The 26,546-nt window shown below is 35.0% G+C and overlaps 1 protein-coding gene across 3 annotated transcripts in view; it reads right to left on the bottom strand.

Annotated features, from left to right (window-relative positions):
* LOC110447704 (carnitine O-palmitoyltransferase 1, liver isoform-like) overlaps nucleotides 1-26,546 on the bottom strand; it is a 59,820-nt gene that overhangs the window by 9,786 nt on the left and 23,488 nt on the right. Inside the window, exons 10-17 of one of the 3 annotated variants that reach the window (XM_021493561.1) lie at nucleotides 23,995-24,109; nucleotides 22,568-22,724; nucleotides 22,158-22,205; nucleotides 21,568-21,588; nucleotides 18,015-18,122; nucleotides 15,483-15,508; nucleotides 8,587-8,652; nucleotides 449-533 (exon numbers count right to left, since the gene is read on the bottom strand). In XM_021493561.1, coding sequence (XP_021349236.1) covers nucleotides 449-533; nucleotides 8,587-8,652; nucleotides 15,483-15,508; nucleotides 18,015-18,122; nucleotides 21,568-21,588; nucleotides 22,158-22,205; nucleotides 22,568-22,724; nucleotides 23,995-24,109 — 626 coding nt within the window. Of the gene's footprint in view, nucleotides 1-448; nucleotides 534-7,472; nucleotides 7,536-8,586; nucleotides 8,653-15,482; nucleotides 15,509-18,014; nucleotides 18,123-21,567; nucleotides 21,589-22,157; nucleotides 22,206-22,567; nucleotides 22,725-23,994; nucleotides 24,110-26,546 lie in introns of all 3 variants that reach the window. The other 2 variants (XM_021493562.1, XM_021493563.1) reach the window with 2 other exon arrangements.

Genomic DNA, 26,546 nt, shown 5'->3' with positions numbered 1-26,546 from the left:
TTACAATAGTAAATACACTGAAAGTATTGGTATCACAAACCTACATAAAAAGGTATGCCCTAAACAACAGTATTCAAAATATTCAACACTGAGAAAGGATACAAACCAATTTCATATGACAATGAATCACTTGTGCCAAATACTTAAATTCACCATATGGTATATAGTCATGAGTTCAATTAGCTCATTCATATTTGTCAAAATGCATAGCCATGAATTTAACTGGTTTCTGAATATTTATTGAAATACAACCAGAGCTGTTCTTGTTAATTTTGTGAATTCAAAACCTTATGTATCATATCTAAGTTACTTTAAGCACAATTATTCAATATTTTATTCACAAAATCATGTTGTTTTGAAGTTAATTAAAACCAACTTCCAACTAATTTTAGAATTTCGCTCCAGATCGTCGACTGTTGAGTTACCCAAGCTGCTGGAGCATACGTACAGTTTTGGGGAGTTCCCACTCTAGACGGATAGGGTTGGGCGGCGTCATTTCTGGCTCTCCATTAGTGTGGCCATCTGCTTTGTATCTGTCAACCACACATATAGTCTCAAGTTAAAAATGTCTTCATACTGGATAATGATATCATATCTTACAAAGATTCCGTAACATAATTTAAAATCTTGTCTTATTTCAGACATTGGGCATGTCTAGTCAAATGCTTTCATGTACGTAACAGAAACTGCACCTATATTGAGATACTTCAAGTTAAGAACCATCAAAAACTTCTCTGACACTTACAGGTAGTTTCATCCCTATTGGCGACAATGGGTCAAAGAAATATACCAGTGTTTATTTGCACAAGTGATAGTTCTTAACTTGTAATGTCAGTAATTGTTAAACCCTTTCACCCCTATGTAACGTTAGTAGACTCTACCATCGTTGATCTGGATGAGTCCATTATGGTTTACAGTGGTGAAAGGGTTAATTTCACTTTAATTTGTAAGATGCGTATACCAACATTTATCAATATTGTGAATTATATTTCATACAGAATACATTTTATATCAATATTCACTATGGATATGTTCTGGACTATAAATATGTAGAAAGCGATGCCATTAATAAAGAGTTAAATGGATACAACTCTATACATTACATAACTTGTAATAAATAGAAGCATTATTTACATAAAAAGATGTCATTGATGACCTCAAGTAACCCTATTATTCTGATTCCTATACATGTTAGTAGGTATATGAAATAGGTGCTCTCATATATCAATAGATTTTATAAATGTAACAACTTACATACCCAGATCCATGAGTTGTCCCAGCCAAAAATAGGGCACATTAAACCCAACCCTTAAGACTGTTATGTCAAGCACTATTTAAATTCATAATTGAATTTGCTTTAATGCAAAAAACACATATCTACGAAAAACAGAGCTGGGATCTTGAAAAACAAAAAAGCAGCATTTGGGACCAACTAAATACCGGGAAGGATTAAGGGATCATGTAACCTCATAACTGATCATACTATGAAACCAATCAACTCCCTCAATGAAATTTGTGACATCACAATCAGTATTGGGGACGAATTAATTCTCTGTTTGAGAACTGTGACATTACAATCAGTATTGGGGACCGATTAATTCTCTGTGTGAATACTGTGACATCACAATCAGTATTGGGGACCAATTAGTTCTCTGTGTGAATACTGTGACATCACAATCAGTATTGGGGACCAATTAGTTCTCTGTGTGAATACTGTGACATCACAATCAGTATTGGGGACCAATTAGTTCCCTGTGTGAAATCGGTGACATCACAATCAGTATTGGGGACCAATTAGTTCCCTGTGTGAAATCGGTGACATCACAATCAGTATTGGGGACCAATTAATTCTCTGTGTGAAATCTCTGACATCACAATCATTGATGAGGCCAACAAATTTGAACCTGTGAGGAATGTACAATATTTATAAAGCACAAATTCTGGACTGCCATAAACATCTGTATGAACTAATTTAGTTTGCAGCGCTGAGGAGAAATTTACTGAAAGCTGAGTTAAACAAACACCAGGATGATTCAATGGCATGTGCTCATCTCAACCAGACAAAAGCTTAGACAAAATCCATTAAACTAATATATCCACACACTTCTCTCGATTTTAGGTCTATTGGGGGTTCTACTGTTGATAGCTTGATATTATAATGAACAAATCTAGCCTAATAGTCTAATTTGGCTCTAGCCGTTCAGTGAATTTAAACAAGAAGTCTTTAGTTCTGGATGGTCTGTACAGGAACATATCAGTTAACTCACATTCATGAAAAATAAATACAGGAATAACATGAAAAACAACTATGTTTATGTTATTATGTTGATGTGGGAACACAGGTTTTTGTAAAATGAAGAAAAAAACAAACAAACAAACAAAAACACTGGAATGTAGTTTATACACTCACTATTAACACTTAAATGTATTGTTTACACTTACCATTAACACTTGAATGTAGCATGTAGTGTATACATTCACCATTAACACTGCAATGTAGTGCATACATTCACCATTAACACTGGAATGTAGTATGCAATGTAGTGTATAGATTCACCATTAACACTGCAATGTAGTGTATACATTTGCCATTTACACTGCAATGTAGTATAAACATTCACCATTAACACTGCAATGTAGTTTATACATTCACCATTAACACTGCAATGTAGTGTATACATTCACCATTAACACTGCAATGTAGTATGTAGTGTATACATTCACCATTAACACTGGAATGTAGTATGCAATGTAGTGTATAGATTCACCATTAACACTGCAATGTAGTGTATACATTTGCCATTAACACTGCAATGTAGTATATACATTCACCATTAACACTGCAATGTAGTGTATACATTTACCATTACCACTGCAATGTAGTGTATAAACTCAACAGTAACACTGCAATGTAGCATGTAGTGTATACATTCACCTTTAACACTGCAATGTAGGGGATACATTTACCATTACCACTGCAATGTAGTATATACATTCACCGTTAACACTGCAATGTAGAGTATACATTTGCCATTTACACTGCAATGTAGTATATACATTCACCATTTACACTGCAATGTAGTGAATACATTCACCATTAACATTGCAATGTAGTGTATAAACTCAACAGTAACACTGCAATGTAGCATGTAGTGTATACATTCACCATTAACACTGCAATGTAGTGTATACATTTGCCATTAACACTGCAATGTAGTGTATACATCCACCATTAACACTGCAATGTAGTGTATACATTCACCATTAACACTGGAATGTAGTATGCAATGTAGTGTATACATTTACGATTAACACTGCAATGTAGTTTATACATTCACCATTAACATTGCAATGTAGTGTATACATTTGCCATTAACACTGCACTGTAGTGTATACATCCACCATTAACACTGCAATGTTTACCATTAACACTGGAATGTAGTGTATACATTCACCATTACACTGCAATTTAGTGTATACATTCACCATTAACATTGCAATGTAGTGTATACATTTGGCATTAACACTGCAATGTAGCATGTAGTGTATACATTCACAATTAACACTGCAATGTAGTGTATACATTCACCATTAACACTGCAATTTAGTGTATACATTCACCATTAACACTGCAATGTTTACCATTAACACTGGAATGTAGTGTATACATTCACCATTAACACTGGAATGTAGTATGTAGTGTATACAATCACCATTAACACTGCAATGTAGTGTATTCATTCACCATTAACGCTACAATGGAGTGTATACATTTGCCATTAACACTGCAATGTAGTTTATACATTCACCATTAACACTGCAATTTAGTGTAATGGTAAATGTATACACTACATTGCAGTGTTAATGTTGAGTTTATACACTACATTGCAGTGTTAATGTTGAGTTTATACACTACATTGCAGTGTTAATGTTGAGTTTATACACTACATTGCAGTGTTAACGGTGAATGTATACACTACATTGCAGTGTTAACGGTGAATGTATACACTACATTGCAGTGTTAATGTTGAGTGTATACACTACATTGCAGTGTTAATGTTGAGTGTATACACTACATTGCAGTGTTAATGTTGAATGTATACACTACATTGCAGTGTTAATGTTGAGTTTATACACTACATTGCAGTGTTAATGGCTAATGTATACACTACATTGTAGTGTTAATGGGGAATGTATACACTACATTGCAGTGTATACATTCACCATTAACACTGGAATGTAGTATGCAATGTAGTGTATAGATTCACCATTAAAACTGCAATGTAGTGCATACATTCACCATTAACACTGGAATGTAGTATGCAATGTAGCGTATACATTTACCATTAACACTGCAATGTAGCGTGTAGAGTATACATTCACCATTAACACTGGAATGTAGTATGCAATGTAGTGTATAGATTCACCATTAACACTGCAATGTAGCGTATACATTTACCATTAACACTGCAATGTAGCGTGTAGAGTATACATTCACCATTAACACTGGAATGTAGTATGCAATGTAGCGTATACATTTACCATTAACACTGCAATGTAGCGTATACATTTACCATTAACACTGCAATGTAGTGTTAATGGGAAATGTATACACTACATTGCAGTGTTATTGGCAAATGTATAGACTACATTGCAGTGTCAATGGTGAATGTATATACTACATTGCAGTGTTAATGGCAAATGTATACACTCCATTGTAGCGTTAATGGTGAATGAATACACTACATTGCAGTGTTAATGGGGAATGTATACACTACATTGCAGTGTATACATTTACCATTAACACTACCTTGCAGTGTTAATGGTAAATGTATACGCTACATTGCAGTGTTAATGGTGAATGTATATACTACATTGCAGTGTTAATGGCAAATGTATACACTACATTGTCGTGTTAATGGTGAATGTATACACTACATTCCAGTGTTAATGGTAAACATTGCAGTGTTAATGATGAATGTATACACTAAATTGCAGTGTAATGGTGAATGTATACACTACATTCCAGTGTTAATGGTAAACATTGCAGTGTTAATGATGAATGTATACACTAAATTGCAGTGTAATGGTGAATGTATACACTACATTCCAGTGTTAATGGTAAACATTGCAGTGTTAATGGTGAATGCATACACTAAATTGCAGTGTTAATGGTGAATGTATATACTACATTGCATTGTTAATGGCAAATGTATACACTACATTGCAGTGTTAATGTTGAGTTTATACACTACATTGCAGTGTTAATGTTGAGTTTATACACTACATTGCAGTGTTAATGTTGAGTTTATACACTACATTGCAGTGTTAATGTTGAGTTTATACACTACATTGCAGTGTTAATGTTGAGTTTATACACTACATTGCAGTGTTAATGGGGAATGTATACACTACATTGCAGTGTTATTGGCAAATGTATAGACTACATTGCAGTGTCAATGGTGAATGTATATACTACATTGCAGTGTTAATGGCAAATGTATACACTACATTGTAGTGTTAATGGTGAATGTATACACTGCAATGTAGTGTATACATTCCCCATTAACACTGCAATGTAGTGTATTCATTCACCATTAACGCTACAATGGAGTGTATACATTTGCCATTAACACTGCAATGTAGTTTATACATTCGCCATTAACACTGCAATGTAGTGTATACATTCACCATTAACACTACAATGTAGTGTATACATTTGCCATTAACACTGCAATGTAGTGTATACATTCACCATTAACACTGCAATGTAGTGTAAACATTCACCATTAACACTGCAATGTAGTGTATACATTCACTATTAACACTGCAATGCAGTGTATACGTTATGTGAATTTAACAGAATAGGAAATGTTTCTAAATATGGACCACTAGAGAACTGGGGTGTGAATCAATTAATCTAACATGAAAGTGAATCTTTCAAAACAAGTACCACTAGTCTACAGACTTAAACAATCTTGAAAAAGCAAATTCAACACAGCACACAATTGAATCTTCCACATTAAAGTCAAAATAATAGTGTGAAAAGTCACAGCTGCCACAATCTCCGAGGGTTTAGTTTGTCATGAAACTAATATCAGTGAAATTCAATGAAATTTTAAGTTAGAATAACAAGGTGTGAGCACAAGGTATATCTCCATTAGTATAGTTTTAGTACTTCTTCCCTTACAATTTTTACCAATCTAAATTTTAATCCCCCAAAAATGATCAGATTCAGCAAATGAGCAATATTATCCAAGAACCAGAAACCTTCTATACTGAGCACCTGATACCGTCTATATTGAGCATCCGACATCTTCTGCATTGAACACTGGATACCTTCAATATTGAGCATCAGATACCTTTATATTGAGCACAGGATACCTTTATACTGAGGACCTGATAACTTCTATATTTAGCATCAGACGACTTCTGCATTGAACACTGGATACCTTCAATATTGAGCATCAGATACCTGCTATACTGAGCACAGGATACCTTTATACTGAAGACCTGATAACCTCTATATTTAGCATCAGATACCTGCTATACTGAGCACAGGATACCTTTATACTGAAGACCTGATAACCTCTATATTTAGCATCAGATACCTGCTATACTGAGCACAGGATACCTTTATACTGAGGACCTGATAACTTCTATATTTAGCATCAGACAACTTCTGTACTGAGCATTGGATACCTTCTTTATTGAGCATCAGACAACTTCTATACTGAGCACTGGATACCGTCTATATTGAACATCAGACAACTTCTGTACTGAGCATTGGATACCTTCTATACTGAGCATCAGACAGCTTCTGTACTGAGCATCGGATACCTCCTATATTGAGCATCAGACAACTTCTGTACTGAGCATTGGATACCTTCTATACTGAGCACTGGATACCTTCTATATTGAGCATCAGATACCTTCTATATTGAGCATCAGATACCTTCTATATTAAGCATCAGACAACTTCTGTCCTGAGCATTGGATACCTTCTGTACTGAGCATCAGACAACTTCTATACTGAGCACTGGATACCGTCTATATTGAACATCAGACAACTTCTGTACTGAGCATTGGATACCTTCTTTATTGAGCATCGGATACCGTCTATATTGAACATCAGATATCTTCTATACTGAGCATCGGATACCTTCTATATTAAGCATCAGACAACTTCTATACTGAGTACCAGATACCTTCTATATTGAGCATCAGATACCTTTATACTGAGTATCAAATTCCTTATGTACCGAGCACTAAACCCCAAATCAACACTAAGTATCAGATTTTCCATCAGCTGAGCAGCTTACACCATCTGTAGTGTACCAGTCTACCTTTTGTCATGTTCTTATTACAACAAAACAAATCCCAACCTTGGTTCCCCCAACCCTTACTGTTGTCCACTAAACACAGATACCGTTGTGTTAGCAAGTCAATATAGATGACGTTATGTGTATTACCCAAGACTGCGATCATCTGCCGTTGATACTTCCCAGAGATGGCCCATGACAGGTGCGTCGGCCCTGTTGTGTATATATATACATGAGGGTACAGATAGAACATGATCAGATAATGTTAGATATAACTACATCAATACTAAACTCAGGCAGTGATTTTGCCAAGCTACAAAAAAAAAATGTTATTTCATGTATTAGTTCGTGCAGTGACAGCAACGAAATTAGAAGGCTGTAACAAATGCTACATGAAGTTAAGGCACACAGCTGTTCCAATGACAACAGATGACGTGTTCACACCACTTGATATCGTGTTACAACATCTTAGGTCCCATATATGGGTGTAGGGTCACATTTAACTATGGACTGAGGTCCAAAATATGGGTGTAGGGTCACATTTAACTATGGACTGAGGTCCCATATATGGGTGTAGGGTCACATTTAACTATGGACAATGTACAAAGTGTCTGAACAAGGTGATTTCGGTATATTTTTTACTTTTCTTTTTTTTGCAATGAAGGACAGCAACCTAATAAAAGCTTAAGGTAAAGAATTGCTACTCCTATTATACTAGTGCTTGCCTAATATGCTCTCAATCTGATACCTGGAAGTGTAACACCATACTCTGTATTGGTCAAGCTGTCAGCCAAACATTAGTCACCCTAACACAAATGGATGCAGCCTACCATTCTGTGTTACACCACACTAGTTCCCGGACGGGGTTAGTATAGCTAGCAGGTGCTTAATAACTCTCAGCCACTTTCAACATCTCTCCCTAGATGTAACACTAACTTTGAAATTCCACATCTGCTAATAGGACCTTTTGGAAATTTTAATCAACTTCTGAAAGAAGTACATAATGCATATGAAAATTGTTGAAAAATTCTTAGAATTGTTTTTGAATTCTTTTATATGACTTTAAAGAAATCTTTGTTGTCAAATTTGGATGATCTTTCAGGATTTAAAATTTTAATTATTAATAGGGATAAATAAGGAGGGTTCGGTACATGCTCTAGGCAGATGTTGAAGATGCTGAATACAAGGTGGAGGAGGAAGATGGAAAGAGTAGCAAAAACAAGGTTATACAAGAACAGGTGTGGCAGTACGGTACATGGCATACCCAAACTTGAACTTGTCCTCAACACTGGAATACTCCCATAGATGGGCCATGATGGGTGCATCAGCCCTGTAGCAATCAAGATCTTGACATCAGTCCGGTGGCACCAATCATATACTCTTACTGTGTCAACACTAGCCACTCACCAACGTGTTATCTACATAAACTTGGTCTAGCTACATACATTTTATATAGGAAAAGCTACAAAAAAAAATCTTTCACAAAACACCCATTTTAGCAGTATAATTGTATTGATAAGTATATATATGTTATGTTAGTTTGTTTACGGAAATATAATCGACAGTTGGTTAATTCCTATATTTTAATGACAGCTATTCACAACCAGTTATCTTTGACAAGCTACGTACTGCATCCTGCAATTTTATGTGAATTCATTCCTGTTAATTAGCATCAATGACCAGGTCGTCTGAAGACGATAGGGCCCAAGCAGCATGAAGCACTCTCAATGCAATTTCTCATTTTTACTCTTTCATCCAGTTTGGATTATTCTCTCACAGAAATACATATCTGACTCACGACTGTGATTTAGAATGAACCTCAAAAAGGTTGTGTACTGCAATAATCTAAATGATAAACACATCTTAGTTTAGATATATGCAAACTCGATTTTACAGACATTAAATGTGTCATGAGTATTACAAATTTATGGTTGTATTATGTGTGTGTGATTACACGATGAAATATAATCACTAACACTTTAACATAACTTTTACCAATATGTACACAATCTTAACACTAACATAGGACCTACTGGAAAACATTTCAACAAATTGCCATCCACTGAACACTGCGATATGTTTCATTTCAGATAAAAGCCTACCTAATGCAGCATTCCCCTATGAAGCGATGCAGATGTTGACACTTTCCAAATACTTCCTACTACTTTTGACAGTGACTCCTAATTTGTATCCCTCATTTTCATTTTTGAATCCACGAAATTCCATATATTTTTTATCAAAACCAAATCATCATACAAACACCTTAAACTAAGACATCCTACACCACTAGTTTACTACTTTGTAAAATACATTGATTATCATAACTGCTTTTCAGATTTCAGATTTTGCCACACAAATTCTCCCCATGAAAAATTTGAAACGTGGGCAAGTATCAAAACCATTTCAAAATGGGCATCTTCAATCAAATGATTCATTTTGTAACTCTCCATATACCTCCTGAATTCATCTTACCCAGGTATTCTATATTACTTAGTATAGGGCATATTTACACTGACATCTCTATGTACTTCCTGAATTCATCTTACCCAGGTATTCTCAATTACATTGTATAGGGTATAGTACACTGACAATCCCCAAAACTAGTTGTGATTCTATCTAGATCTTAATATCTAACAATTCATATGGGAGGTCACAAACTTGTGATATTTTATCAGTCTGTACATGCCTGATAATAACCGATCAAGTTATACTGGCAGTCATACATCATGATTGGCCAAATCAAAAGTTTTTTATTCTACACTTTCCATAGGAAACAATTGTCCATGAAGGGGTCTTCATTTACTCTATGTTAATGTAACAAACTGATAATCTGCCACATTTGGTGCATGATTCTGACCTTCAATAAAATAGACTATATCTCTCTCTAGATGTTCCAGTTGGTTTAAACTTGGGTGAGACTATAGCTATAAATCAGATACCCACAACTCCCATGAGTAATACGTTGGTGATGTTGATGAATAGTTCTACGGCTGATTGATAAAAATACTTTCAATATCTTTCAATACCGTGTGTAAAAAATATTCACACTTGCCATATACCGTCCAAATTTTCAATATAGCAAAAATAAACCAAAAAGGAGAAAATGCAGCAATGACCAAAGACAACATTTCGAAGCCATGCAGCAATATCACATGGAAATACAATAGAAAATGGCATAAACACACACAAAGGCATAATCTAATGCGGTAAATAGAGAAATCAGAATACAGGATGTCAGAACCCTGATCACTCATATAAGAATAGAGTATACTATAGGTGGTAGGCCACTAGCCACTGTGACAATGTATCTGTATACACAGAGACTGAGAATGAGCAGAGAGCGTATGGAACACGATACAGATTCAGGGAGCAACTAAGATACATAAGAAAAAGCACATAGAACATCATGATTATACAGATCCATCCAGAGATTAAAAACATGAATATTTGTTAATAAAGACTCAAAGATAAAGAATGATAAGAAAAAGGATATGGAAAATCATGTTCAACTTGGTACAGCCTTGAAGATCAGGAATGATACGGAAAAAGGACATGGAAAATTAACTTGAGACAGACTTAGAGATGAAGAATGATAGATAAAATGACATGAATACGCTAACAGACCAAGTGATCAACCATGATAACTCATAAGAACATTACAGGACAGAATGATTAAACAGAGTAAATTATATTTATTCTCAGAGGCTTGGAACTAAACAAGAGGCCCATGGGCCTTAACGGTCACCTGAGTCTATAGTATTTATTTTTGTTGTTGAAATATGTACCAATTTGAGTAAAAAATAGTATAATGTTAACTTAACTTTGTCAGGACCATGAGCTGATCATTCCTAGACCAATTTTAAGTGAGATCGGCCTATTAGAACTTAGTAGCAAAATAGCGGCCATGGCAGCCAAATTGTATTTCTGATTGACCCGAAAAATAACAACACTTTGTCAGGACCATGATTCGATCATTCCTACAAAGTTTCAGTTCAATCGGCCAAGTAGATCTTTACTTTAAGTTTGAAATAGTTTTCCAAAATGGCAGCCGTGGTGGCCATATTGGATTTCTGATCGACCCGAAAAATAACAACACTTTGTCAGGACCATGAGTCAATCATTCCTACAAAGTTTCAGTTCAATCGGCCTAGCAGAACTTGACTTTAAGTTTGAAATATGTTTTCAAAATGGTGGCCGTGGCGGCCATATTGGATTTATGATTGACCTGAAAAATAACAACACTTTGTCAGGACCATGAGTCGATCATTCCTACAAACTTTAAGTTCAATCGGTCCAGCAGAACTTGACTTTAAGTTTGAAATAGGTTTTCAAAATGGCGGCCGTGGCGGCCATATTGGATTTCTGATCGACCCGAAAAATAACAACACTTTGTCAGGACCATGAGGCGATCATTCCTACCAACTTTCAGTTCAATCGGCCCAGCAGAACTTGACTTTAAGTTTGAAATGTAAAATGTTAACGGACGACGGACGACGGACGACGGACGACGACGGACGAAAACGGATAGCAATAGGTCACTTGAGCTAAAGCTCAGGTGACCTAAAAAAAGTTTTACATACAGTGAATGAGTATGGTAATGAGAGACAATGGTAGGAATAAAGACGTGAACATGGTAACCCATGTTGGGTATGGTTACAGAAATGGACATTGGAAATAGAACTGGAGTATTATTATAAACAAGAGGTTCAAGGGGTCGGTATTGCTCATTAGACAACTGATAAACTCATGTAAGGAGTGGTCGGGGGGCATAGTGGGTAGCACAAACGCCTTTTACCAAGATGGCCAGGGTTCAATTTCTTTCTCGAAAGTTGAAAGGTATGTTTCCATGAATTTTAGACGTGATGTCCATGGTGATCATCTCTGATTTCTTATGGATACAAATAACTACAATATCAAAATCTGATTTGGGCAGTGAGAGGCATGTTTGTATCCAATTTGATCAAAGTTGAGCCAGTGGCCTTGGGGGTTGAAAACAAATCTCAGCCAATCAATTGTCAGGGTTGCAATCTTAGATTTAAGATAAATGAGAAGAAGTTGAAAATGTCTTGCATAGGTGAAGGTAGCCATCTTGAATTTTTTCATCATCTCAAAAACAAATGGTCATGCGGCTATGAGATGATCACCTGCACCAGGTTTCATACAAAAATAATAACTGTGGCCTTGACCTTGGTTCCTTGAAATATGAAACTGTCTGAGGTGTTCTTATACTCAACCTTAGCACAAAGTTTGATCAAAATCTGTTAAAATATATAATTATTAAAATAATTTTGAAAATAAAATGACATTTGACATTTAAGTCTTATAAATATGGACACAGTATGGCATGCATGAAAAGCATGGGTAAATTCCAGGTTCACAGAAAATATCAACATTAACTCATTCACCCCAGAAGACACATTTGAACTCTTCCAATTCAAAGGTTGGAATAGTTCATTATGAAATTTCAGGGGTGTATGAGTTAATTCATACACAGCAAAGGACAATAAAGGTACAATAGGAAGTGAGGAGGAGTGAGAGATATACAGTTAAGATTATATACACTGAGAACGGTACAGTACTACTCACGGCTACATCACATAAATACAATACTATACTACACATGCACCAACAGTATAACATACTAGATGTGTCCTATGCAACAAAAATAACCCATTCAGCTATTAACTTCCATGAGGCCCTTAACAATGAAACAGTCAATTCGTATAAAAGTATAACATTTGAAATAAATTTCCACTCTTCTCAGTTTGTAATCATTTTTAATTTTTCTTTTTTCTCCCTCAATAGATTGAAACTGTCAAATAAAATTTAATTATATCAAATATCAAGTTCCAATGACAGACAGATTCCTTCATTTTTTGTTTTGTTTGTATGTAACAGGTGCTGGATATGGAATCTGACATAGGTATTGGTTAAGACACCAAGATCTGAATACTGTCAACAACATACACCTTATCAGGAATCGGGCAATCTATTTATGAAATCCTGTTAAATGCTGCAAAAATTCCACCTAAGGTAACAGCATGACCTTGACTTTGATATAATTTTCTCTCATTTCCGTGTGTGTAAGATAGAGCTGTCCCAGATAAGAAAGGGGAATAAGAAATTTCTATATTACACCCCATTACATGTGACGTGACAATGGTTGATCACTGACGGGATGTCATGAATTTGGAAATCTTTGATGCCGCAATGCGGAAAAGGCGACGTAATGAAATTAAAACCTTTTACGATATATTTACCGTATATGTTAGAAAGATGTGATTAATTTTTCATTGCAAACTCTGTTTGCAAATATGGGGTATGCTTAATCTGGCTGACAGATTTGTTTTCGTTTAAAAGGCACAGCAAAAAAATTTGATATTTTCAAGCCAGTCCAAAAGCAATTTTATGGTTTCTGAGCTTATTCTGGTGGTTGGAATGAGAAATAAAATACTCTTTCATGCCCAAAAAAGATCGGGAATTTTCAAATTTTGAAAACCCCTCGGGTGGAATTTCCCTATCCTACACTCAAAGGAATGAAAGTCTTATAATATTTCAAAACAAAATTTATTGTTACATATTACACCACTACAAGTCTATGTCAACTGGGAACCCTCAACCTGGGTAAAAACTGTCACACAGATAAACACGTCTTCACTAATAATTATACATGTACCTCGCGAGTAGGGAAATCTTGTGGAAAAATGTTCTTATTTTTGGATATAATGTACCTGTTATGACATGAAAGATTTTTTAAACTTGTGTGAAATTTTTATAATAAACTACATTGTATTCTACCACACGTACATGTGAGTGAAATATGTTGTATAAACTAAACAGGTTAACTCCAAATTATTAGATAAAATGTCAGTGTCTATGTTCAGTTGGCATATAATTGTGAAAATAGAAGCAAATACTATGAGTCAGATATGTTATTATCTAACAACAAAGATGTCACTGTTTTTGCTACGTTAATAGAGACATATCAATTTTCATGTATGTTGACAGTAGGCAAATCTTGATGAAACATGCACAAACATGAATTCCACATCTTGTCACATAGAGACAACAAGAAACTAACTACAGCAATTAATATCAGTTATTAATATCTAATGAGACAATGGCAAAATCATCAGTTTAGGATCAACAAAATATCACATATAAATTATGCACATTGATTAACATTAGTTGAAAATTTTCTATGCAAATAAGTTAATAGTCCTACATGTACTGTACATTCGATTTCCTTTATAATACCTTTTTGAAAAATGGTACTCGAATAAAAAAAATCTTACCAACCAGTTAATTCTAATATTAGTTATATATTTATAAATGGTTTAAAACAATATTAAATTAATTTCAAAGTTATAACATTGATATTTTCACAAAACGCAGTATAAAATTCACTGATCTTAATGGACAAATGTATGGCGTAAATTACATTTTTTGTTGGAGATATTAATTCAGATAAAGGAGATATAATAACTACAAACTAAATCAGATACTGATAGTTGAGAATCTAGCAAAATGATAAATTCATTTATTAAATAATTTTCAAATTGGAAAACATAATGTTTCTATACAATACAGCTAAACCAGCTCTGACTGTCACCATTTTTAACAGGTGTGTATATACAGTAAGTGCGTACTGCCAAACACAAATTGAGGCGTCCATATATAGCAGGAACTTTCCTCAAGTCAAATATTTACCCTTCAGGGGTAAAATACCAGTATCTCATTACATGGTCTCGTGTTTCATGACACATGAATTTTATCAATTTTGAGTTTTGTCCATGAAATTTGATTTCAAATTTCAAATGGGAGTCGACACAAGGTGGCCATTTTCAACTTATAAAACCAGACAGAAAGATTAAGAATAGAAGACCTTGACCTGTTGCAAAATTGAGAAAACATTTCAAGATAGTTTTCTTAAATCTGTGACTGAATACATTTAACTATGAATATCAGCTTTAAATCAATGACGCATTTCAATTTCAATGAATTAAAACACCTTATATTAATATTTACAACAGTGAGGAGACAATGGAACCTAGCAGGTGTAAAGATCTTCTAGACAGGGGTGGTGACAGTCAGCACTGATTTGACTGTATAGCATGTATACTACATCTGGTCTATGTGACGTAGGACAGAAAAACTCACCAGGAATGTTCTGCATTGAAGCCAATCTGGAAAAGAAACAAACAATTATGGAATTGAGTCTCATTTTATTAGAATTTGAAGCAGGCATGTTATATTTCAGGTGAATTGAAGTAGGGATAATGTATTTTACATAAATGAAGCAAACAGGTATATTAATATGTCAATGAAGTTGAATATGCAGTTATATTTACTTATTTAACCCCTCCACCCCTGAAATTTCATAATGAACTATTCCAACCTTTGAATTGGAAGAGTTCAAATGTGTCTTCAGGGGTAAATGAGTTAAGCAACACCTACATCCATTAAGTATCAACAACCATTTACAAAACCAATCAAAGAAATGTTATCACAAAATTTTCCATATTGACCCTAATTTACCAATGTTATATTCTCCTACTAACTTTCTAACATTGTAGTTGCTTCATACAAGATGACAATATGCAAGCATCAATGTTTTACATCCCATTCTGACTTTAAGAGTCTTGGGACCCCGTGATTGAAAATTGGGACTCCTAAATAAATCTTTTGGTTCCTCATAAATGATTATTTTCAGTATTCATTGCATTAAGTCATATATATCATTAAAATTTGGAGACTGGAATTTTTTAAGTGGTCATTTAAGGGGGGTCATGGGGACACAGGTGTTAATTAAGATTTTAAGGGTCCTGTAATGTAAAATTGGGGTATTTGAAGCAGGATTCTGCTGCTTCATTTAAAACCCTGAGTCATGATCGTTCATGGTTAAGAAATATCCAAGAATGTTGCAATGAGAAACCTTGAACCACAAACTCTTTATTATGTCATGAATGTATAAATAATATAATATTGTATAATCAGTACATCTGTAATATATTTACCTGTGCTGATGTGTATGCCACGTCATGTTATACAGTGTATGTGTAAGTGTGTACAGGTGTGTAGTTGTTACTGTTGATGCTGTAGAATGGATAATGTACATACACCTGTAATATATTTACCTGTGCTGATGTGTACATTACGTCATGTTATACAGTGTATGTGTAAGTGTGTACAGGTGTGTAGTTGTTACTGTTGATGCTGTAGAATAGATAATGTACATACATCTGTAATATATTTACCTGTGCTGATGTGTACCTCACGTCATGTTATAGAGTGTATGTGTAAGTGTGTACAGGTGTGTAGTTGTTACTGTTGATGCTGTAGAATAGATAATGTGTATGTAATCATCCTGCGTTAAGCATAGGTCTGTGAAATGAAAAGCCTCTGTATTCCAGTGATATTGGAAGTCATAAGATCAGTTTATATATCTGGAACATGCATATGTATGTGTTATAACGGTTAATATTTATAGTCAATTTCCAAATGTATGTTAACCATTAGTTACAATGTGTTTCGTATTTTATTGACATCATATTGACAAAGGGATTAGTCGGTAAGTTTTTCCAACTTATTAATTTAGTTCTACCGGGTTTGGTTTGGTTAAGTATTGTTTAACATCCTATCAACAGCTATGGTCATTTAAGGACGGCCTCCCCTGTGTGCAAGATGCATGTGGGTAGTGTATGCGTGTGTGTTTTGGGAGGCTGCGATATGTTCGTGTTTGTCTCCTTGTAATAGCGCGGAACTGATGCCGACTTTATAGTGCTACCTCACTGAAACATACTGCCAAAGACAAGTACATACATGTACACTCACCTATCAATACAGCTTGTTTAAAATTGTCATTGCTATAATGTCTTACCAGGGAATGTAAGCTATAGAATTCCCTAGATTAAAAGAGTAGGGATCGATCTCCAAATTTGGATTTATACACAGAAAGATAGTTCCTAAACTATGCCTGACCGCTATAGTATATTTAATTATGACAAATGTATCGAACTAATTGAAAACAGTTTTACATCATATACCACAATCATAATGTATAATGTACATTTGGGATCAGAAGATCCACTGTCTACTAATAATCCTGATAAGGGTGATTCATGGAACTACACATTAGGCCTTACAGGTCGTATAATCAAATGACCCATAATCACCAATGGGCAGTAGATGAACGGTATGGAGTTAGCATCTCTTCAGTCCTTAGATTACAAAACATGATCAGAACCTTTTTTCATCATCTTATTGAATCAACACATTAATTGTGCAATATGAGTTATTCCTACCTGGTTATCTGTGTCATTACATAAAATTACTGAAGTGGACTGTAGTCCACACATTTGCTGTCACATGTATAATTCTTAGGTGGTAAATCATTTATTCTTCTGGAAAACTGATAATTTGTATATCCCATTTCAACCACTTTATTCCAATCACAATTTTTAAAAAAAAATCATTATAAAAAGGTCAGACAATGAAATTAAAATGAAATTTCTTTTCTAAATTTCGAATTGAAATGCAACCTGAATGCAATGCCTATCTATCGACTAATCAATTGATTAAGTTTCAGACACATTCATACAAATATAGTAGAGCAGCCTTACTACAAATCATTAGTGAGCTTTTCAACCTGATCACGCCCCTACAGAGCTACCCCTCTGACCAAGTCCTTACCCTTCCATTGGACAGTACAACCAGAGTGAATGACTTGTCAAACCATCTGTCGTAGCCCTTCCCGTGCAGCATGGAGCGTCCGAAGCGGTCCATCTTTGTCGAGTCGTGCTAAAATGAATGACCATAACATTTTACTTTATAGTGGGTGGTGTTTATCATCATCATCTGGCATGTGCTTTCAGAAAATGCCTTTAAACAATCTATTATTCGGTTTTAAGAAACGTTTGGAATCGTTCTCCATTTATAAACGGTGGAAGCCTATATAAGCCAGAGTTATATAGTTATATAAGGTGTAATTTGATAAACCATGTAAAATAATGTACAGACATGTTTTATTGGACAAATTTGTAATGCACAACAAGTTCATCTTTCAAAGATACAAATTTAGAAAGGAAAATTACATAAATTGGTTAACTTTGAGGGGAATTATTTCTGAGATGGTGGAGACAAATGGGAACACATAGAGACTACATTCAACCACTAAACATAAACACAACACTTATATCACTGTATCACTCATTATTACAATAGGACTTTTTTTATATTTTGTCCAGGAAGATATATGTCTTGCTTGCAATTTGCTGCAATTGAGTTATTTGTCAAGTTCCATTGTTCAGCTTTATTGATAGGATCCAATGTCAAGAAATTATAAGAAATGGGAAGTATTTTGGACCACAACCTCATAATAACTCATCCACCCCTGAAGACACATTTGAACTCTTCCATTTCAATAGTTAGAATAGGTCATTATGAAATTCCAGGGGTGAATGAGTTAAGGAATACCCAGATTCACATTTATGCTGGTAAAATTTCTTTGTATTTAATTGGGTTAACTTTACAAATCTCTATTACTGTTATTTATGTCAGATTCTATACAAAATTTGGAATATCAAAATGACCAATTTGCAAAAATCTTTTAACATAACAGTATAACAAATTACTGTAAAAATCAAAATAAGACTGCTGTTATAACCCATATATGTTGGTATGAATTGGTCTGTATCTGCTACCCGGTAAGAACAATGTGTACCTGAATACCAGTCAAAGTAGTCCATCACTTGACTGAGTGTATACATATATATAGAATTGGAGAAACATATTTGAGGAATCAAAGCCAATTTCATTCTTATTTTTTTTATCATTGATCATCAGGGATGAATATTTCATGAACCTATATCAAATAAAAGTGTATTCATTTTAGCTAACACTCATTTATAAGGTGCAACATGTCAAAAGATTGACCATATAGCATAGATACAAAGCAAGACTTGACAGAGCACAAAGTGCTGATCATGAAAGGCCATCAGGCCAAAATAGCAGACACAAAACCTTCAAAATCAAAATCAAGCAAGACCATGGATGATACATGTAAGTTTCTCACTGATGTTTGTCCATGTAACCAACAATAAATTCTACTAAAGCAAGATGATCTTGTATCATTCACTTTACAACAGGGTTGGACAACATTACTGATAAAGCAATATATTGAAATACATTTGTATAGGCTTGATAATTCATTATTGCAATGATTTTAGTAAAGCAATATACTGTATCTGATTATTATTACTTTTATCGTGTTATTTTTTTGATAATCTGTTTTCAAATCATTTAGCAAAAATAATGACTTAAAGAGTTCACTGCTGTTCATTATTGAATAAATAATGGATGTTTAAATACTAAGAACTCTGCGCTGAAGCAATTTTCAGTAATCTTTTTTCCTCTCATACTACATGTCTGTTTCAAATTTGTATCTAAAAATTGTTTAGAAATTCTACTTTTTTCAAATATCTTGTTGATTTCTATTTATCAAAATGTTTTAACGTATATCTCAATATCCTCCAAAATATTGCAATATGCATAATTTTATGTGTATTTCAATATGAAAATGCATAAAAAATGTTCAACTTTACTTTCACAATTACAGACAAAAAATTGACTCTACAGGTAGGCAACAACTGACGTCATCAGCCCAAGCAACGTGTTAGTAAATACACAAGAGACCTATAACTGACCAGTCTGGCCTCTGCTGGTTTCTCCTGCCCATTGCATGCTATGTTAAGTATATACTGTACCACTTCCCCTTAATTCTACTGGATGGACTTAGGAACACAAGGTTAAGCTCCACTTAGTGAAAGGGTACATTTTTTCCCATACCCAACAGAGACATACCTGATGTCACTATTCACATACTTTATAGCAAAAATTGATAACATATTTTTCCCCTTGGGATTATGATGGGAGAAAAATAATGGATCTCTCCAGGACTCTGTCAGATGAAAACTAGAAATCTCAACTGTTTGGGTAAAGTATCTGACAACCAATGAAAACATCAATGTCTCGCTCCTAACCCAGACTATTACGCACCAAGTTCAGATATCCAGAGTCACAGAATTATGACAGACTAAATCAATTGCTTTAAATAAACAGTTCTTTCTCTGTCATGATTATTTCTCATTATAATACCTAGTTACAGTTGAGTGGTAAATGACCATCCCCTACACAAACTTGCCAGTCATCTTAAAGCATCATCACACAGCAAAACTACCCCGAATTTTGAACAAAGAATCACAATCTCATTGTGGTTTTAAAAATATTACAGACCACGGAATAATTTTGCATCATATGAATTTTAAACCATTGAGATCTGATATCCTTACTAATATTTTAGTATTGGAAAAAAATATAACAGCAACTTGACTGCATCATTCCTTACAATGATTTTTTTTTCTTTCTTATAATTGATTGAAATTCTCTTTAGACCTTTCCTAAAAGTTTAATAGATATTTCTTAAAAATGACACAGTAGACATTTTAATTGCTGAATCCCAACAAAACTTAGAACTATTAGATATATCTATGTTCTACACAGTACAAAAATGAATAAACAAAAGTAAAGACCTAAACATTACCTGTAAAGTACACAAATGTTTCATAAGGAGAATCTTAGCGAAGGAACAACTACTTATCTGGAGGAAAATAATGAAAAATACTTCAAAAAATATTTATATTATATGTCTTTTATTCAACTTCTTTGGAAAACAATATATGAATTATTAAATTGTTTAGATATTATTGAAAATGTCATATTATCATGAAAATTTGACCAAACGGGGGAATGATAAAGTACAGAAAAATAAATATACAAATCATTAAAGCTATTCCGTCTTTGCGCATTGCAGAGTTATCTTCTCTTGGGAGCAGGTATTGATTGTTACGTCACTTGTTTGTGAGAGTAACGTCATCAATTTTTGAGAAAACGACGTAATTTTCTCACACAGACCAATGACCTAACAATCAATACCTCCTTCCAATAGAAGATAACTCTGCAATACGCAAAGACGGAATATAACGAATAGCATAGATAGACTTATTGGATCAAATCTTAATTTGTGACAAATAATTCAGGAATCCTTGATTTTTTCTTTTATCCGTCTTCTCATACATATAAAGGCATGCAAGTGCGTACACAATATTTACAGTAGAATTTACCAACAATAACTAGTACATTTTTACCACCAGCTCATGCAATATCTATACAGGTGCGCAGCATTTACCTGAGTATCTAGTGATCCCACCTACCAACAAATCAGGTTACACTCCACATTACCATCTCATATTCTGTTTGCCTGAACTTAAGTCAGGAACAGATATCGGAACATTATATGTATATCCTTACTTAAAATTAATTGGATTGCAATTTTAAGTGAATTGAGACCAAAACCGTATCGACTTTCTTCTGAGTGAGCTTTGAAGACAACATTATTTGCCTAAAACTTACAGGTGGAGATGGTCGTCTGGTGGGAACAAGTCTGCTATGAAGTATTAGCAAAGAACATGACATGAATAACAGCTTGAATATGACCCCTTCCAATTGTCAAATCTACCTAAACTGAATTGAAAATAAATCATTTTTTTTATACTTCTATATTTCATATTTGGTTTGATTTGATAGCAGTACATATAGTAACCACTGCTCGATTTACTGTGAACACTTGACCTAGTATTTGCTATAAACAAAGTTTACATTTTGAAGTAAACTAATGATGTTAAATGGTTAACTTGTTCATTGTTAATACAGCTTCTTTCAAAGCTCGTTATTATTATATCTTACAGATATGTTAGCATTGAAATGTGTATTACTTACAGCATCGAAGTCCTGTGGCTCGTCATCTAACGACAGGAAAAAGGCAGCCTGAAAACCAAAACATTCAAATATATCTAGAAAAATATCATTGCTGTAGTAAGAGTAAATTTTAAAATACAAAATATCTGTGGCAGCTCAATATATTACAACAGAATGGAAAAAAGTGATTGTAGGCTCAAATGTATACTTATCCCCATAAAGATGTTAAACGTGACCATGACCATTTCTACCTTGACCAATGACCACTAAAATCTATTATAGGTTAGAAGTTGATTGTACCAAATTATGGCATAAATATAAATTAAATCTGTTGAGGGGTTTCTGAAATATCTTGTCTGCAAGTTTTCCCTTTCAATGATTAATCATATCCTAAAAGTAAGTGTCTAAGTCCTGCATTTTTCCGTCTTTACCTTCTCTATGGCATCAAGTGAGGCCTTGTTTTTGCCCTTTGAGAAGTATTCTGTGCGAGCTTTAGCCCATGGCACGCGGTCTCCTGCTGTCAGGGCAGCAAGGTGTTCCTCCCCGGGAGCTGGCTCAGTCTGGTCATCTATGATCATCTGGAGGGAGCTGTAACATTGTCATACACATAGATTATTATACATGCTAGGAGTTGTGTGATACCCCTAGCTGTGTATGTGCATATATCATATCCCGGACCAACCCACATCTGTGCAAATGTCCCAAAACTGCCCAGCGAGCACCATGTCCACCCAGGAAAGAGCCGGCATGTGCCATAACTGCCCAGCAAGCACCATGTCCACCCAGCTAAGGGCCGGCATGATACATAACTGCCCAGCAAGCACCATGTCCACCGAGCTAAGGGCTGTCATGTGCCAAAACTGCCCAGCGAGCACCATGTCCACCCAGCTAAGGGCAGGCATGTGCCATAACTGCCCAGCGAGCACCATGTCCACCCAGCAAAGGGCCGGCATGTGCCTTAACAGCCATGCACATGCAATATCTGTTTCACTTTTGCATCAGAACATTTAAGAAAAGTCTCTATTACGCTCAATCTATGGCAAAAGTTTCAATGTTATGTTAGATTTTCTTAGTGTAGTATATGATAAAAAGGTGTAAATATGAAATTTTCATAAAATACCCTGTATCAACCCCTCAACGCATATTAGTTCCAGAGCCTCCAGCCCCTTAGGTTGATAAAGAGGTCTCCAAACTATACACTTTATCTGGTCTGTTTAGATTTTTTTAAGTACAATGTAGTAAAATTAATAGAGAAATATTTTCAGATTTCATTTACATACAAATAACCTAATTTTCCTAGAACGATTAAGCAAGTTAAATTAAAAGATGCAATGATGGCAAAAATGGATGAATATTTTGTAAATGTTTTCCAAAACTGAAAACCTGAACAATTAAATTGAAGCTAAACAATTGCAGGGATACATTTGACATGTACATATAATAATTTATCACATAATGTACTGTGTTATCCAGTGAATATACCCATATCATATTTTATTTCGTATTAACCCATGTAATATGACCTATCGGCCCTGTAATTGGTTGCCATTTTACACGAATAAATGCCACAAATCTTGATTATGTGATAAAAAGGATCTTACACTCGTTTTTATTTCATATGAAATTTATGAAACTAGTCACAAATTTTTCATTTTAGCTCACCAGAGGCTCGAGGCTCGCTAAATTGAAAAATTCTTAGACTCGTTTCATAAATCTAATATGAAATGAAAACCCATGTAAGATCCTATATATATATCAATATTATTGCATGCCTATGACCAAGGTATAAAGAGACAAGTTTTGCCACCAGTTATCATCCTGGCTTTGACTTGAAGGACTGAGGGTAATCGGCACTTACATCTCTAGTTCACAGGGTTTGAGCAGTCTGCCTCGCTGGTAGACATACATCTTGAAATATCGTCCTCTACAGTACACAGCAATATGTTGACTGTCCTTACTATACATCAGCTTGTCTGTCAACAACACAATCCATCATCAACATCTCGTCATCAAATGTAGCATGAACCAAAAGACAATGANGAAGAAGTTGTTTAAAGTTTTTAACATATTTGACCCCTGTGACCTTGAAAATAGATGAAGGTCATTCATTTGAACAAACTTGGTAGCCCTTCATCCCAGTTTGCTTCTGGCCAAATATCATCACCCTTAACCTTTCGGTTATTAAGAAAAAGTCGTTTAAAGTAAAATATTGACGCCGGACGCCGGACGGACGATGGACGCCGCACCACGGCATAAGCTCACTTGGCACTTTGTGCCAGGTGAGCTAACAAGAGGCCCAGGGGCCTTAATAGCTCACCTGGGATTCTTGTATAGTTAAAATATGTTTAGTTTTGTTCATGAATATCTTGTATAAAAATTAGTGATGATCATGAGAGGAGGGCAAACTTGTTCCAGTGCTTTGGCCGGGGTCTTTGGTTTTTAATTAGTTATTATAGATTTTTAACCACCTATGCACCTATGAGAGTGCAGTAAATATAATAATGTACATGTATTGTCAGTTTATATAAGTTTGAAAACTGGGGAGAAGTTTATAATGAGAATCAATGTAGAGATATATTGGCAGCACACCGTTTACTATTGAGAAAAATTTCTCGGGGCCCCCCCCCCCTTTTAGGAAATCCTGGATCCGCCCCCGATTCTTACGACAGAAAGTTAGTTAGACCTGTGTACTGCATCGAGATTTTATTCACAGCTAGTATTTCACCTTGGTCTGCAAAATATTGTTCGAACTAACTTCGAAATCCGCGTGCTTAGAAATAATTAATTTCGATGAAAATGTGGACGATTTGTAGTAAATAATTAAGAAAGATAAGACTAAATCGAACGAGTGATTTGCGCAACCCGAATCATAACGTTACATAAACATGAAGCTATTACTTAAAGATAACAGTCAAGAAGCAACTTGCTTGCAGAAGACCGAAAAGGACGTTAATCAGGTAAACAATCATAATAAAGATAGGGAGTTATCATGAAATGAACGCTAACATGTTGACGAAATACAACGGTCAGATACAGTATGCATACAGCGACCAGAACACGTGCAGCTAAGTCAGTTTCAATTTGCGTTGAATACATGTCTTGTTCCGTGACAATTGTCGGCTGACACTTGTTATTGTTATAATAAAAATCCTACTCAACAAATTTGGTAATGACGAAGTGCAAATGTCCATAGTTTGGGCCAATTATTGAATTAAACATGTAATGGGAAAATGGCTGCCATTATAGTACCTTCGTAGTTTCTGAGATTGTGACGTCACGTTATTCATCAGGGTACGTGAAATGTTTGAAAGTCTCGGCTTTGATGCAATCATTGAAAACACCTGGATTCAATGCTACGATAACGAACGGCTCCGAAACGTTAAAAGATTTCCGGACAAAGTATATTTACGTGTATGAGCACGTCTTGCCATTTACATTTTAAAGTAATTAACATAGATTTTATGAGCCCTTAGTTTATAAAACAATGCATCTTTTTACCATAAACATGCTTTTAACCACACTTGTTTTAAATCCATTCATTTGTACTGTACAGAACGAGAATGTTTTCCTCTATTTCCCCTAATGCCCCCCCATCTGTCCCCCCCGCCCCCTAAAAATAAATCCAAATTAATTCCTTTGTCTCTAAGCATGCTCCAGACTGCATATGGTTTAAATCCCTTCTCTTGTAGAGTAAGAGAAAATGTCCTCTATTTTCCCTATTAAGACATGCTCCACTGCCGCCCCCAGTGGGGCCACACCCTCCGTTTATACAAACTTGAAACCCCTTTGTTCAAAGATGCTCTAAAACAAATTTGGTCAAAATCATTCTTTTGGTTGACAACAAGATTTTTTTTAAAGATTTACCTAATTTCCCCCTATTTGGCCCCACCCTTCTGCCCCCATGGGGACCATACCCTCCGTTTATACAAACCTGAGAACCCTTTGGCCCATGATGCTCCAGACCAAATTTGGTTGAAATCCCTTCATCAGTACAAAAGGAGAAGGATCTTGGATGTTTTCCTCTATTTCCCCTAATGGGCCCCACCAATCTGCCCCTAGAAGGGGACCCACACACCTCAGTTTATACAAAATTGATTCTTTTGTCCCTAAGCATGCTTCAGACTACATTTGGTTTAAATCCCTTCACTTGTATAGTAGGAGAGAAAAAAATCCTCTACTTCCCCTATTTGGCCCTGCCCCTCTGCCCCCAAAGAGGCCACACCCTCCGTTTATACAAACTTGAGTCTCCTTTGTCCAAAGATGCTCTAGGACAAATTTGGTCAAAATCCTTCAATTGGTTGAGAAGAAGAACATTTTTAAAGATTTACCTTTTTTCCCCTTATTTAGCCCCGCCCCTCTGCCCCGAGGGGGGGCTATACCGTCCGTTTATACAAAACTGAGAACCCTTTG

Source organism: Mizuhopecten yessoensis, unplaced genomic scaffold, assembly GCF_002113885.1.
Source record: "Mizuhopecten yessoensis strain PY_sf001 unplaced genomic scaffold, ASM211388v2 scaffold3575, whole genome shotgun sequence".
NCBI classification, from domain to species: Eukaryota; Metazoa; Mollusca; class Bivalvia; order Pectinida; family Pectinidae; genus Mizuhopecten; species Mizuhopecten yessoensis.
The sequence above is the reverse complement of the archived record's forward strand: the minus strand, read 5'-3'. Positions and strand labels throughout refer to the sequence as shown.